General features: G+C 38.3%; 2 protein-coding genes across 3 annotated transcripts in view; one reads left to right on the top strand and one right to left on the bottom strand.

Moving 5' to 3' along the window:
- FAF2 (FAS-associated factor 2) overlaps positions 1-12,502 on the top strand; it is a 26,077-nt gene extending 13,575 nt beyond the window's left edge. The window contains exons 5-9 of one of the 2 annotated variants that reach the window (XM_051209270.1): positions 612-762; positions 821-4,685; positions 6,452-6,767; positions 6,870-11,551; positions 12,326-12,502. In XM_051209270.1, coding sequence (XP_051074711.1) covers positions 1,010-1,738 — 729 coding nt within the window. In that variant the 5' untranslated portion in view covers positions 612-762; positions 821-1,009 and the 3' untranslated portion in view covers positions 1,739-4,685; positions 6,452-6,767; positions 6,870-11,551; positions 12,326-12,502. The remainder of the gene's footprint in view (positions 1-611; positions 763-820; positions 4,686-6,451; positions 6,768-6,869; positions 11,552-12,325) is intronic. The other variant, XM_051209271.1, reaches the window with a different exon arrangement.
- Positions 10,532-15,208, bottom strand: SUB1 (Transcriptional coactivator). Its single transcript, XM_051209269.1, has 4 exons — positions 15,144-15,208; positions 12,545-12,717; positions 11,540-11,738; positions 10,532-10,806 (listed from the first exon to the last, which is right to left on the bottom strand). The coding sequence occupies exons 2-4, from the start codon at positions 12,611-12,613 to the stop codon at positions 10,721-10,723; spliced, it is 354 nt and encodes a 117-aa protein (XP_051074710.1). The 5' UTR covers positions 12,614-12,717; positions 15,144-15,208; the 3' UTR covers positions 10,532-10,720.

Here is a 15,208-nt window from a genome sequence, read left to right as displayed (position 1 = left end):
TGATTCCTCCGTGTCTCTTTTTTCTCTTCCCAAATTTATTTCACTGGATTATACTCCTTGAATAACATCTCCAAACCCTGATGTTTCCGATTGCTGCTTATACTTTTATTACCTCTACCACTACGGTATTTAAATCAACAACTGCATCTGTGTGGCAACTCGAACTGATGTACGTACGTACGAAGTTCTACGTTGTTACTGACTGAGTGACTGACTGTATTAACTTAGCTCAGTACATATTTGACCCTGGTCCTACACTACCTATGACTGGAATAAATACAAAACTATATATATATTTTCTGTTGTTTTTTTCAAAAGTACAATGCGGTACCAAATAGGTTCACCTCAATAAATACTGTGTTTAGAGTAATTCTCATTCTTTTTCTCATCACTGTTTAATATATATGTATTACTAAACTATATAATGCTTCCAATTTAATTTAAGATTAAATCCGTCTATCATTTGTCAACCCCTATTCCTTTGAATGTTGGACTTAGATTTCCGACTTAAGCTTTATGCAGATATAATTTGTCGATAGACGCGTGGGTGGATTAAATTTCATACTGTTTGACAACAGAATCTTCTCTTTTTATTATTATTTTTTCATTAGTTTCGGAAAGTGGGGTCTATTCCGGAAGTAGTACACGAATGGCGTTACTAGGGCGTATAGAAGGTGTACTAGAACCATCAGAACTTGTTGATCAGTTGAATAGTATACTGAATGAACATCAAACAGCTATAATAACAGCTCGATTAGACCGGTAAGTTTTCTTTATAAAAAAGGAATTTTTTAATTTTTTATTTTATTTGAAAACATAGGTATTGGTACCACGATGCACCAAATACATATGAGCCACAAAAATCTCATTTGGTTTGTGCGATGGCTGTGATACTGCCCGGATGTTCAAAACCTAAGCAGGTTGTTTTTTTTAGGGGGCCAAACCTGGAGCCTTCGACCTACAGTTCTGATCCACAAGACAATCGAGCAACGTCGGGAGATGCAGTCCCATGGTAGCTAGTGACCAGCGATTGGTTCATACGCCATTTGTTCCCCCAGATCACTGGATCCCATGTGCATTGTTGCTTCAGGACTGGTCTGCGTCAACACCTGAACTAAGGATAGGCAGTGAAGTAGTCGAACGCGTTGACAACTTCACTTATCTTGGAAGTCTGATCAGCCCTAATGAGTTGGTATCTGACGAGATCTCAGCATGGATTCGAAAAGCTCGTTTGGCTTTTGCCAACTTGCCTCACCTATGGCGAAGGCGAGATATCCGTCTATCAATAAAAAGACGAGTATCCTGCGCGGCAGTCCGTTCTGTTTTAATTTACGGCAGCGAAACATGGCCTTTAAGAGTAGAAGACACTCGTAAGCTATTAGTATTTGACCACAGATGCCTTAGAAATATTGCTGGCGTCTGCTGGGATCACCGGGTAAGTAATAGTGAGGTTAGACGCAGGGTATTAGGGAATGACGGTAAATCAGTTGGTGAGGTTGTTATTCTTCATCGACCGAGATGGTTGGGTTATATGTTACGTATGCCTGAACACCGATTACCACGACGTGCAATACTAACCGGTGTTGGGGATGTTTGGAAGAAAGTTAAGGGCTGCCAAACCAAAACGTGGCATCAGTGCTTGAAGTCACTAACTTCTAGTCTGAGCCATGTTGGTAGATGCAGACAACTTGGTTGCTGTCCACGTGACTATCGTAACCAATGGTTGGAGACTGTGTGACATGACTCAGAATCGATCACAATGGCGTAGGTGTATACACTCTTTGTCTTCCTTTAAACTATGAGATTAAAATCGCTTCATATCTTTCTTTCTACGTACTAAATCTTTCTTCCTGTACTATGTCCCTATATGGAATCTTTCTTTTATATATTACCACCTCTGAATTAACTACTTTTATGAATCTGGTGTTCATCTTGTTGTGTTAATGAGTTATGGCAACTTGGACCGATGCACATATGTGCCTGGTCCTACGTTGTAGCCGACTGAATGACTGAAAACACTCAACTTTCAAGTAATAGATCACAGATTCAAACACTAATTCAGTATGTACGACTAAGTAGTGCCACCATTCATCACACAACACTGTATTATTCATAATCGACTACGTATGTCTGCATACGGTTAATGAGTTACTTCTGTGAATATAGGTCAAAGAACTCAAAATATCTTTTTTTTCATGAAATTATATTTCACCAGTGTTCAAGTTTGACCCACCTCGTGCAAAAATTAATTGAATCATAAACAAAGTGATTTAAAGTTGATTTTGGTTATGGATATATATCAAGTGGAGTTATTGTAAACCAGAGCGCACTATAAAGTTTTTTCGTTCTGTTAGCCGTAGTGTCATGGATGCATTCATTATGAAGAAGTCATAAACTGAAATTCTGGCTTATTATGTAAACGATAGTGACCAGTCACTACTTCTCACCAGTGGAGTTCAACCAGGTCTGTTGTGAGATAGTAACTCACTGAAGACAATGGTGAATGTGTCGCTCAATTTCGTGGATTAGTTGAAGTTAGACATTAACACCGTTGGATGCCGGTTCAGTGGTCTAGTTGTTAAGTGCTCGCGCGCGAAACCAGTAGTTCCTGGGCTCGAATCTCGCAGGAGGCGAGGTCGTGGATGCGCACTGCTGAGGAGTCGCACAATAGGACGAAACGGCTGTCCAGTGCTTCCAGGTTTTCCATGGTGGTCTAGCTTCAACTGACTCATGATCTTAACCATTGAAATTACTATAATTTATTATTGTACTATTTACGGTTCTTAAGCTATGTTCAGTTTATTAACTACTGCCTCCCACGTTCATAGCCACTTTTTGGCTTTATTGTGTACAAATGTTATTTCCTATTTTATGGTGCGTTGTGGTCTGTTTGATTGATATATAAACACAGTATGTCTGAAATAAATGATTCATTTCGATTCATATAGTGGAAGCTGGTATTGGTGTTCTGGACTCAAGTGGACGGGCTAGGCGGACATAGGACCAATAAGGACGGTAGGCTGCTCATACCGGTCGAACATCATTGGTTTGGCACAGTACTAAGATTATATAAGTCGTATTTTGATTGGTGGATAAATCACGTAATAAAAAGCCGGACATAAATTCACAACATTAGTACTCTAAGAGCGTGACCACAGTAGCCAAGGGACAACTGCTTGAGGCCGGTCACACACGACCTTTTTGTAAGTAATTTTTGTGTTCGCTCTGTAATTGTTGAGACCTTACCGTGTGAGACGAATATCCGTAGGATAAGGCGAAGTGTGCATCTTTAGGGTCGATCTATTCTAGCCCCCATCCTTCCTTGTGGGAAGGCAGCATCGCTGTTATGCTGGTTGTCTGGGGAAACACCTTGCTGCCGTCACACCTCTGTACAGTCAGCAGTACGACTTCGCCTTCAGACCTTGGGGATACAGCTTCTAGTCTTACCGTTCTTCAACTGACCTGTCTGGCATGGTAGGGCCCTGGGGAATGATTGTTCCAGCCAGTATAGCTCGACTGTTTCGTCACGATAGGCAAGCCCGACCACCACGTTAAGGTAGCAACAGCGGTCGGGGAGTTAGGTGAGATTCAGGGTATTGGGGAATGATGGTAAATCAGTTGATGAGGCTGTGAATCTTTAACGGCTGAGTTGGCTGGGCTACGCACTACGCATGCTCAACTACGGAGCGTAATGCTGATTAGCGTTAGAGACCAATGGAAGAATGTTAGGGGCGACCAAACCAAAACGTGGCATCGGTCCATAAAGTTACTAACTTCTGGTCTAAGCCGTGTTGTTAGATGGAGATGTTGGGGATGCTAGATCCCCAGAACTCACTTGGTAAATGTCTTATTTTTGAAATCTGAATTTCTTGTTTTCGCGTCAAAAACGCCCATTTTTCCCCTTCGTATCGTATTTCCCGCTGAGAGAACCTTAAATATTATTGGTTCGTTATCTCTTTTAATATGCTATTTGTTGTGGATGCAGAATAATGTGCCAATCATTATCATGTTAAGTCTAGTGATGTCCTTGGACGTTAAATGGACATTTTCTATTGGCCATTATTTATTTCATCCGTTAGATATTGTACAAATGTTGTTTTCTATTTTTATGGTACGATGTGGTATGTTTGGTTAGTATATAAATAGAGTATGTCTGAAATACAGTGATTCATATCTCCGAGGCTGTGACTTGTGTTCTGGACTCAACTGACTGGGCTAGACAGGGAAGCGGGACCAATCGAGACTCTAGGCCGTCCGTACGTGTTTACGTGTCATCGAACCGATCGATAAATACGCTGCTCTCTAATTTTTCCAGTCAAGGACACAACAATTAGCACAGGGTAAAAATCGACCGCAACTTAAATTCAATACACTATTTTGTAACGTTTCCCAAGGAGATTTTAATTTTATATATATACGCTTGAGTTGTGCTTGTTGTTGTTCGTGCTTCTGGCTGCTCTTGGAATACGTTTCCCCTCTTTTGAACCTAGACTTCTCTCTCTTTAGCGGGGTTGGGACGCATCCGAATAGTGAGCTTATTTAGTCATTGTGTCTCTGAGTTTTCATTCTGCTCGCAGATTTAGGTGAACTCGTAATTTCTTCGAACAACGGGGTCCGCGTGACTATCGTAACTCTTGTTTGGAGACTCTGGATTACATGGCTCAGAATCGATCATAATGGCATAGGTGCATACACTTTTTGTCTTCCCTTAAACCATGAGATTACAATTACTGTATACCTTTCTTTTCTACGATCTAATTCTTTCTCCTTGTATCACGCCGTATATGCAATCATTATTTACATATATTACTACCATTGAAGTAGCTGCTTCTATGAATTCGGTGTTCATCTTGTTGTGTTAATGAGGTATGGCAACTTGGACCGATGCATATGTGTGTTTGGTAACACATTGTAGCTGACTGAGTTGTAATCTATACTTGATGATATCTATATATATGCATGCAATTGTAACTTTGTTGTGGTGCTTTTTTTACTTTCATATGGAATTCGTGTTACTTGAGTTTTCAGTTAACATAAACGAAGTGAATTTTGAAGAATAAACTATTTATCTGAATGATAGTTAATAAATGTGTTATTATAGTGATCTAGTGCCCTTTTATTATCTATGGACGTATCAATATTCTTTTTATTCGGTAGTTGGAAAGTTTGTCGTAATAGACGCTATCATTGTGTACATAAAAAGTCACTATTCAGTTTTAAATTCATCGAATCTACCATCGCTTTATGTAATATGTATTGAGCTAGTCGGTTATATTTATAACCGATTCTTATGATATATATAACTTACAGTGTAATCTATGAATCTACACTCCATTATTTTGCATGTTATCGAAAAATAACTTATTGCTTATGCTAACCAATATTCGGATGTTTGTGTCGTCTACAATATCTAATACCAAATTTACTGATTTTCATCCATTCACAATCTAACACCAAGTAAGTATGAAGTAAAAGAACGTTCGACAACGCAAATGTTCTCATGTGACTCAATTTTATTAACTGAATTGGACATAAACTTGTTGCTTAATCAATTCTTGAGTTATTGTAACCGACTGAAGGGTTTCCTTCAGTAACTTATCAAATATTCCGCTGTCTTGGATGGGTTCATTCCTCTAAAACCCCTTACCATACATCTTTTACTAGCATCATTACATTGTTTGTAATTCTCAGTATTTACTGTTGTTTTTAATGATCTCTTTTCATACTAATTTCACGAACGTAACCCGTCTGTTTGTGTTGCGTGAATTCAGGAAGATACAAAACCATGAAATTCATAATTCTCAAACAATAAATTTTAATCATTGTATGGTTATCTAGAAAGCCCATTGGCTTTCGTCAACTTGTATCACTTGTGGCGTAGATGGGATATCCGTCTCCCAACCAGGTGATGATTTTACTGCGTGGCAGTTCCCTCCATCCAACTTTGTAGATGTGAAACATGGCCCTTAAGAATAGAGGATATTCGTATGTTATCAGTCTTCAAAACATTGACCGTGTGTTTGGAATCATCGAGCAACCATTATCTTGGTTAGGAATAGGGTACTAGGTAAGAATCGATTGATGAGGTAGTAAATCATCAACTTAGTTGGTTAAGACGTGTTACGTATGCTGAACTAATACTTAGCGTTCTCTTGTTTTTATGCTTTCAAGCTAAGCTTATATAAATCGAAATGGTATAAATATCCGTTCTAAAAAAGATAGCTTTTCATGATACATCTAACAATTATTCTGATGCATACAACTTATATGTTAAAAGTATAAACTGCACAGGTGAATAAAGACCATTACAGTACTGGTCACGAAGTTCAAACCATATCTTGTCAATTTCTTTATTTTTGATATAGCTAAGAAATTAATCGTTAGGTTTTCTTAATTTTGTCATACTTCCTATTAGTTTCATTATATTACGCTCCACTCCCTCTTTTAACAGGAGTGAACGAGAAATGAATGCTCAATTGAGGCGTGAGCAAGACTTAGCTTATGAGGCATCACTTGCTGAGGATCGAGCTAAAGTGGCTGCTCGAGAGGCACAGCAACGAAGTGCTGCTTTAGTAGCGGAACAGCTAGCCAAGGATGCAAAACGAAAGGAGGATCTAAAAAAAGCTCACATTAATCGCAAGCGTATATGGCAAAGTAGGTTACCACCACCACCTAAGTTTGAAGAGGGGTCCACAGTACAGTTATCATTCAAAATGCCACGTGGTTCCAGAGTTTCTCGCGTCTTCAACTTGAACGATTCTATCAAGGTAATTTTCAGTGATTTTTTTTTTACAAAATATTTCATTTTGGATCATACCGTATCAAGTTATTCATCTGTACACTCCATAACATTAATCTTTCTTTTCCAGCTGCTCTACTATTTTGTATTATCTCAGGATGATTCACCAACAGAATTCGAGGTGCAATCCAATTTTCCTAAACGTATTATACCATGTCAACCATTCGAAGAATCTGATGTGGAAGATTACATAGATACTCCTGACAATAAGATGGATTGTGATGAACCTGAAGTGATTACAGACTGGTCTCGTAAATGTCAGAATGATCCACCATCATTTTTTGATATTGATTTGACAAGGCCAGAAATGTTGTTTGTTCTCAACAAAGATGCATGATATGAAGTTTTGAGCTTCCTACCCTTCCAACACCAATGTAGCTATTTCTTTATGGATAAAGCTGTTCCACTGTTAAATAAGTTCATGTATTATGTTTTTGATGTAGTATTATGTCCTCCAAGTACGTACAATAATAATAGTAATATTATTATTATAAATGACTTGAGCAGTCAGGATTTCATTTCCTTATACAGTTATTCAAATGTATTTTTCTCCGATTATTTTATTCATACACTTATCATTTTGTTACTCTGGTCTCACATACAACATGACATATTTTGCTTGTAATAAGTCCCATTAGCATATAACATTCCTTATGCACAGTTGTGGTTTCTCATGAAGACAGACTCCCAACCGTTGACCTGTTGTAACATGTTTATCCGCTTCAATATTTTTGTGAGCTGTTTCGAGGTAATATTGAAGTTCACTTTTAGACACCATGTGATTACTTGTATGAAGTCTTTCCCCATGTATTTTTTTCAAATATGCACACGAATTCCGTGCAAATTAGTTCAACTGACAGTTTTTATTACTATAATGATGATAATCACTTGTATTTTATTTGTGTACAGTACAAGCATTGAATTGCTTTTATTTCTTATCCATCGACTTTTTGTAAAGTAGATTTCTACCCTTTGGTTTCAATTCATTCTATGTAAATGAGTACTTTATGGTAACCTGTCATTTAATCGTCAGTCGTTTCCTTTCATGCAGTCTTTATACGCAGTTTTCCAATCACTACCATGCTAGGATTTCAAAACGTGTTAATTAAGACATATCGTAGATAACATGTATAGTCACTTTATATTGGTGAAATGAAATTCAACTTGTCTGTTTAGAACTGTTTTTTATAGTCATGCATTCTAAGTTATTTTGCCAATATAACCTTGTTACGCGAAAATTAATAATGTTAAACAGCAACCGAACCAGCCACCCATTTGCTTAATGTTTAGTGCTTGAATCACTGACATCTGTTGAAGATCATCACTTATTCCTATGAGATCTAAGAATTGTTTCTTGTTTATTTAGCCACATTTAATTACGAGTCATATCTATAAGAAATGCCATGTAAATCAAAGTATCTTTCTTACTATCTGTTTAGGATGGTTAATTAACATTCCATTCCTAATATTAAACCTCGTTTGTTTGTAATAAAAAAGATAAGTATCATGGAAAGACACTTGTAAGTATAGCTGTAAGAGAAATCTAGATCATCAACATAACATGCACGACCTGCAGAAAAATTCACAGTAATTAACCATATCTTCAGAAACTCGTCAAATTAACGACGGATTGAGATTTTGACAGCCAACTTCAGTAATGTAAGACGTGGGATAGAAGGTCGGTCGGCAACAACATAGAACTTCGTACGTACATACATCAGTTCGAGTTGCCATATCACATTAGCACAGAGATACAATTGTCGATTCAAATCCCATAGTGGTAAAGGTAGTAAAAGTATAAGCAGCAATCGGTAAGATTAGGACTTGAAAATGCTATTCAACAAGTATAATAAAATGAAATAAATCTGGAAAGAGGAAAAAAGGGACACGAGGGATTCAGAAGAATTTGGGAGAACACAAAGAGTGGATGCCCCTGCGCCATTGCAAATGATTTTGAGCAGTCATTCAGGGTCTTTAACCATTGGTTGCTATCATTTCGCGGACCCCAACCAAGTAGTTTACACCTACCAACATGACTCAGTCCACGACTTCGAGAATTTATGCCATGTTTTGGTTTGGCCCCCCCTCCTTAACTTTCTTCCAACCTACTCCTACACCATAAAACATCGCACGCCGAGGCAGTCGGTGGTTGGGCATATGTAACACATGTCCCAGTCATCTCAACTGATGAAGTCTCACTACTTCATCAATTGATTTGCCATCCTTACCTAGTACCCGTTTCCTAACAATTGCATTACTTACTCGGTGGTTCCAGGATATACGAGCAATGCTTCCAAGACTCCTGTGATCGAATACTAGGAGTTGGACGACTTATATCAACTTGTCATTCAGGTCGACTGAAGTGTGGCTGGAGGCGAGTGCAACTGATCCCTAAAGTGGGATAGAAGAGGCAGTTGACGGGTAATGTTGAGAGTCGTGTCTTGTTGCTGACAACATGGAGTGATGTGAAATGGTCAACGATACTTATGCATCTAATCCGTTGTTGTTACACGTGCTGAAAGTATTATGTTGTATCCTGAAAGGAATAATGAATGGTCTCAATGCAAATACATACAAAACGTATCAAAAGTAAACATTTTTCTTTAAGTTACTCTTCCAGTTTCGATGTGATGATCCACGGTTCTGTTTATACCACACGTTAGCGGAGGGTTAAATAAGCTAAAAAAAAAAAACAAAGTTGAGTTTATTCTAGTGCAAAAAATGACTGAGTTCCACTAGTTGTAGCCAAATAAGTATCATTTCTTAGGTGTAAACATAAGTCGTTCCTAGTGTGGAGTTAGCTTGCCTCTGCCGGCTTACAGCTAGCTTTTCTGTGATGTTTTAGCTAAGTGCTAACGACGCTTAGACTAGTAAACTATACCGCATAAGTGTTCGTAAGGGAGGCTGCAGCGATTGACATTTTAATCTTAATCTATACCAAGAGATTTTATTTTCCGTAGGAATGTAGTTGGTGGGCACTTTGCTGTTATCGTTAGTCCCCTTCGGTAGCTAAAACTTCCGGAAACCTTTCATGTAGTTTTCAGCGTTGGCCTCGTTGCCACTGTTCAGTGAGATGTTTGATCATACAAATTGTTGGATTTTTCTCATATCTCCGACTGTCAGTTTGAGGATAACTAAGAATTTCATATACCCTTCCTTATCATCATTATAGAGCTTGGCACAAATGTGTGTTGCCTCAGGATGCCACGCCACAGTAGCACGAGATGAAAAGCGAGAAATCGAAGTAATGTCGTAGTAATTGTAATGAGACTAAAAACTGGATCGTTCAAAAAAGCAATGGGAATATATGCATGGAGTGTTAGGATTGAAGATCAACAGAAAAATGGAGGGCACTATTTTGAGTGATCATCAGCTGTCTCTCCAAGTCTTCGAACACTGATCGCGTATATTACATAGACCCCAACCCGGTAGTCTGGAATTACCAACATGGCTTAGATCGACGATCAAGGACTTGTTTCGGTCTTTCTTAGCTTTTCAACCTCCTGCTACACTGGAAAGCATGGCTCGTCGAGGTAGGGGGGTAGTTAGACACCCATAGATTATATCCCAACCATCTCAGTCGGTGAAAATTTACAGATGAATGAACAGGTTTGCCGCCTTAGTCTTAACATTGCTCATTTGTTCGTTTCACGATATGCGAGTAACAAGTCGAAGATATTTACAATAAATAACCTGCAGCCTGCATTGATTAATCTCACAAAAGCAATCAAGTTGAAAAAACAGAACTCCATAAATTGTATTTTTTATAAAAAAAAACTAACAAAATGCAATCTTTAAATTCAATAATAGGATTTTTCTGGCAACTTTTCACAAAGCAATAGTTATTAGTATTAAGGTGATCGGGAATGTATCAAAAATACAGCTAATATAAACATTTTGAAGCTGTGGTTTTTTGAAAAGTTATCGTCGCAGATTTCTTATGTCATTATCTAATTCACCAATTGAACTTTTTAAATATTCCCATTGTTCCAAATTAAGGGAAATTCCTGTGAACAAAATTTAAGGGTACATGATAAATAAGTAATCACACAATTTACCAAGAATAATTCTACGTACCCGACAATGAGAATGTTTTTTAAAGGTTAACATCCGGTTACCTGATCTAAATTTGTTATAACAGGCTTGAGTCTGCAAGATATGAGTCAACTTAAGGTCCATAAGTTATATGTTTGAACCTCATCTCAACTACAACAGTTTATGTACCCTTATTTCATCATTAGCTATCAGACAAGGGGTGGCTTAACGAAGGATATATAGACCACCACTGAATAAATGATTTATGTGCTGGTGAAACTTTGAACCATATTAGTCAGTCATAATTGATGTACGACCTGAAATATGTATCCTTAGACCTCAACTGCCATATCATATCGTTTTCCACCATTAATTGCGACTTAATCCATGGACTGTAAGCAGGAAGTCAGCACTTTTCTACGGGACTCAGACCACTAGCTGTGCTGTCCCAACTTGAACTGACGCAAATGTATCAGGCTGCAAGTTTCATATAACTGACTGAGATCACTAATTGGTGATTTTTCTACACTGCATTAAGTTAAGCAATTACATATTGCAATAGCCTTATACGTAACAAAATCTGATATTTATAAAAAGCAAAGTGCATGTATCGATATGCTGAATTTACTGTTTAGTTTAATTTTTTACATGTGTTTAGCCGCACATACATTGTATTTCTATAATTGGTAGGATGAGTTCGCTTACCTTTCTTTCCAGGTTTTAATTCTCCACTGGATTTGTCTTCATAGTATTCCCTTATATCGACAAACGCTTTTCCTCTGAACTCTCTTACGCACGCGAACTTTTTTCCAGTTAAGTCTATTAGCTGGTCTCCACCTGAAGTAGTCACGTGTGATGACTTTGTGGAGCCACTTGACTTGTTGGGTTTTTTAGCTACAACAGGCTAAAAGTACAATAAATAATGTATAAAAATACCTCCTCGAGATCTGAGAGGGAAGAATCAGATGATTCATCTTTAGCTATCAGACAAGGGGTGGCTTAACGAAGGATATATAGACCACCACTGAATAAATGATTTATGTGCTGGTGAAACTTTGAACCATATTAGTCAGTCATAATTGATGTACGACCTGAAATATGTATCCTTAGACCTCAACTGCCATATCATATCGTTTTCCACCATTAATTGCGACTTAATCCATGGACTGTAAGCAGGAAGTCAGCACTTTTCTACGGGACTCAGACCACTAGCTGTGCTGTCCCAACTTGAACTGACGCAAATGTATCAGGCTGCAAGTTTCATATAACTGACTGAGATCACTAATTGGTGATTTTTCTACACTGCATTAAGTTAAGCAATTACATATTGCAATAGCCTTATACGTAACAAAATCTGATATTTATAAAAAGCAAAGTGCATGTATCGATATGCTGAATTTACTGTTTAGTTTAATTTTTTACATGTGTTTAGCCGCACATACATTGTATTTCTATAATTGGTAGGATGAGTTCGCTTACCTTTCTTTCCAGGTTTTAATTCTCCACTGGATTTGTCTTCATAGTATTCCCTTATATCGACAAACGCTTTTCCTCTGAACTCTCTTACGCACGCGAACTTTTTTCCAGTTAAGTCTATTAGCTGGTCTCCACCTGAAGTAGTCACGTGTGATGACTTTGTGGAGCCACTTGACTTGTTGGGTTTTTTAGCTACAACAGGCTAAAAGTACAATAAATAATGTATAAAAATACCTCCTCGAGATCTGAGAGGGAAGAATCAGATGATTCATCTTTTGTGTTGGATTTGCGTTTGTTAGACATGACAGGTGATCCCTTTAAGGATTGGGTAAGATGCACCTACTGAGAGATGGCAGGGGTGCAGTGATTGAAGCACTGAGTTGAAGAACTTGAAAAAATCCGGTTATCTGTAAATATAAATCGCAAGAAACATTTGAAATAATGAAAAACACTGAAGTTTGGTTACTTATTTGAGATTTATTTATCACTAGTTTGAATTCGAATATACTTATAGATTCAGCCAACCAGATGTTACGTTAACTTCTATCTAGAAACGGTGGTTCAAATTTTTTTATTTTAATCGACAATGGTTTTTTAGTTGGGTTAATCCGTAGAAATGTGAACACTCTTCACGATTATACTTTTGGTTGCAAGAAAGAATCTAAACAAGTAGTATTTATGAATGTCTTTGTAAAACATCGCTTCACCGGTAATCCTACATATTGCTGATAGATAGTGGGTCAGGTACTCTCATCAGCTAAACTACATTTCAATTAGTCAAACATTTGTGTTCATTATGTCTTCGGCCAGAATGTATGACTGAGATGTTTATGCAACATCTAGTTAAGTTGTGTCGGATTTTCTCCTTCTTCTTCATGAGTCACTTTACTACAGAATACACAAAGTCATCTGAACGGTGTGTTATTATTGACTCGTTCGATCAAGACAAATGATGGTAGTTATATCAATAACCAATTTGGAGAAAAATTACAGAAATCTGGGGTATTAAATTCTTGAGGAGTAAGTTTGGTAAACCTTGAAATTAAATGGGATGAATCCTGTCTAAAAGAACCAAAACACAAGTTTTGTACATAACAGACTGCCTGTTTTATCTATCTATTAAAGCCTTCTGTACAATAGAAGCGCACACACCACACTTGGTAATTTTGGCACGAAAGTTTCCAGATGAGACTTGTGAACCAGAAATATCAATTTTCCAGGTTACTCTTACGCTACTCATTACCATGTACCGTTAATCGAAACTTCTCATTAATGCACCTAATGAAACATTTGCAGACGTGAAACAACCCAATATTTGCTGACAATACTTTGCCTCTTCTAAATCAAATGCACTCAATAAATAATAACTTCGTACTAAACCAGGGGTTATATCAATCGAGCATTTTTAAATCTACATTAAGTTAAATCTGTAACAATGATAGATACTGATAAAAGCGAGCTGAGTCTGCTTGTTGTCATTATTACATACCATCTTACAACCGCTAAAATTAAGCCTGAATTTGCGCCCCCAAATGCCTTGGTACGGCCGAAGATGGGGAAAGTCAGCTCTCGCTCTCGAAGTGTTCTCACATGGTGACGCGTATAATAACCGCTAGGGAAGTCCAATTCACTACCTTCTCGGGGCAGAGGTGTTGTTTACGAAACTTAAAGGACAAAAAGCGAATGCCCAGAGCTTTAATCGCGTTGATGGATATGGATGATTCACCTAGGGGAGTTGAGAAATCCTGATGCACATAGGCCCCAAGATCCTGAGGGAACAAATGGCGTATGAACCAATTATTGGTCACCGGTTACCATGTGACTGCATCTCCTGACGTAGCTCCACTGCCTCGTGGATCAGATCCTTGGGTCGAAGGCTCCGGGTGTGGCACCCTAAGAAAACCACCTGTTTTGGTCTGACCACTCGAGCAGTATCGCAGCCCACACATAAATCACATGACTAAGTTTGAGAAATGCGTTCAGGCTGTAAGCCCCTGTTTAAAAGGTGACTAGGATATCCTGGAAAAAGTACAGAGGGCAGCTGCCCGTGCAATTCCAGAATTCTGGGGTTTACCATACAGAGTGGCTGGAAAAGCTGGACCTCTTTACTCTGTCCTATCGCAGACTAAGGGGAGGTCTAATTTTGATCTACAGAATACTGAGAAATGATTTTGGACCTAACGTACCCTCTCTTTTTCTTCCCACTAGATCGGGACATCTTAGAGGACATAGCATGTGAGTAGAAAAGTCAAGAACAAACAAAATACTCGTGGCATGCAAGCTTTCACACTGAGTCATCAATACTTGGAACCTGTTACCCGAATCAGTGGTGTCCGCACCTTCAACTGACTCACTCAAGAGAAGACTGGACAATCACAGAAGCACACTAGCAAAAGAATAACACAAGCCATAGGTCCTTTGTCCTTATTACACAAATGAGTCTGGACCGCTACATTGTTACAAACTGCAAGGATTAGTATAGGTCGATAGACCTATTATGTTTACTACTGAAGATTGAGGTATTTTCACCGCACAAACCCAATCTCTTAATTTTGGGGAAGCCGCTGTAGAAATTTCCGGGTAACTGATACAAAAACCCCAAAATTTCCTCAAATCTGAGGAAATCCCCCGATATTTCCCCTAAACCTTGGTGAAGGTCATTTGACTTTGGGGGATTCCCCAAAATTTCCCCAGACTTGGGAGATTAGGATAAAGATAAATTAGACGATGTCTAGGCATTGGGGAAACTTTGGTCTGGTAAATAATCAGCCCACCGAATAATATAAAAAATAGCACACGGATGACGTGCGCAGATGTCTCGTTTGCGACAAACCTCCCGAGTAAATTGGCAGCACGAGACGACAAAAACCCCACCCACCCAAAGATACCCGCCGTTTT

The sequence above is a fragment of the Schistosoma haematobium genome, chromosome 1 (assembly GCF_000699445.3).
Source record: "Schistosoma haematobium chromosome 1, whole genome shotgun sequence".
NCBI lineage: Eukaryota > Metazoa > Platyhelminthes > Trematoda > Strigeidida > Schistosomatidae > Schistosoma > Schistosoma haematobium.
This window is presented reverse-complemented; position numbering and strand designations above follow the sequence as displayed.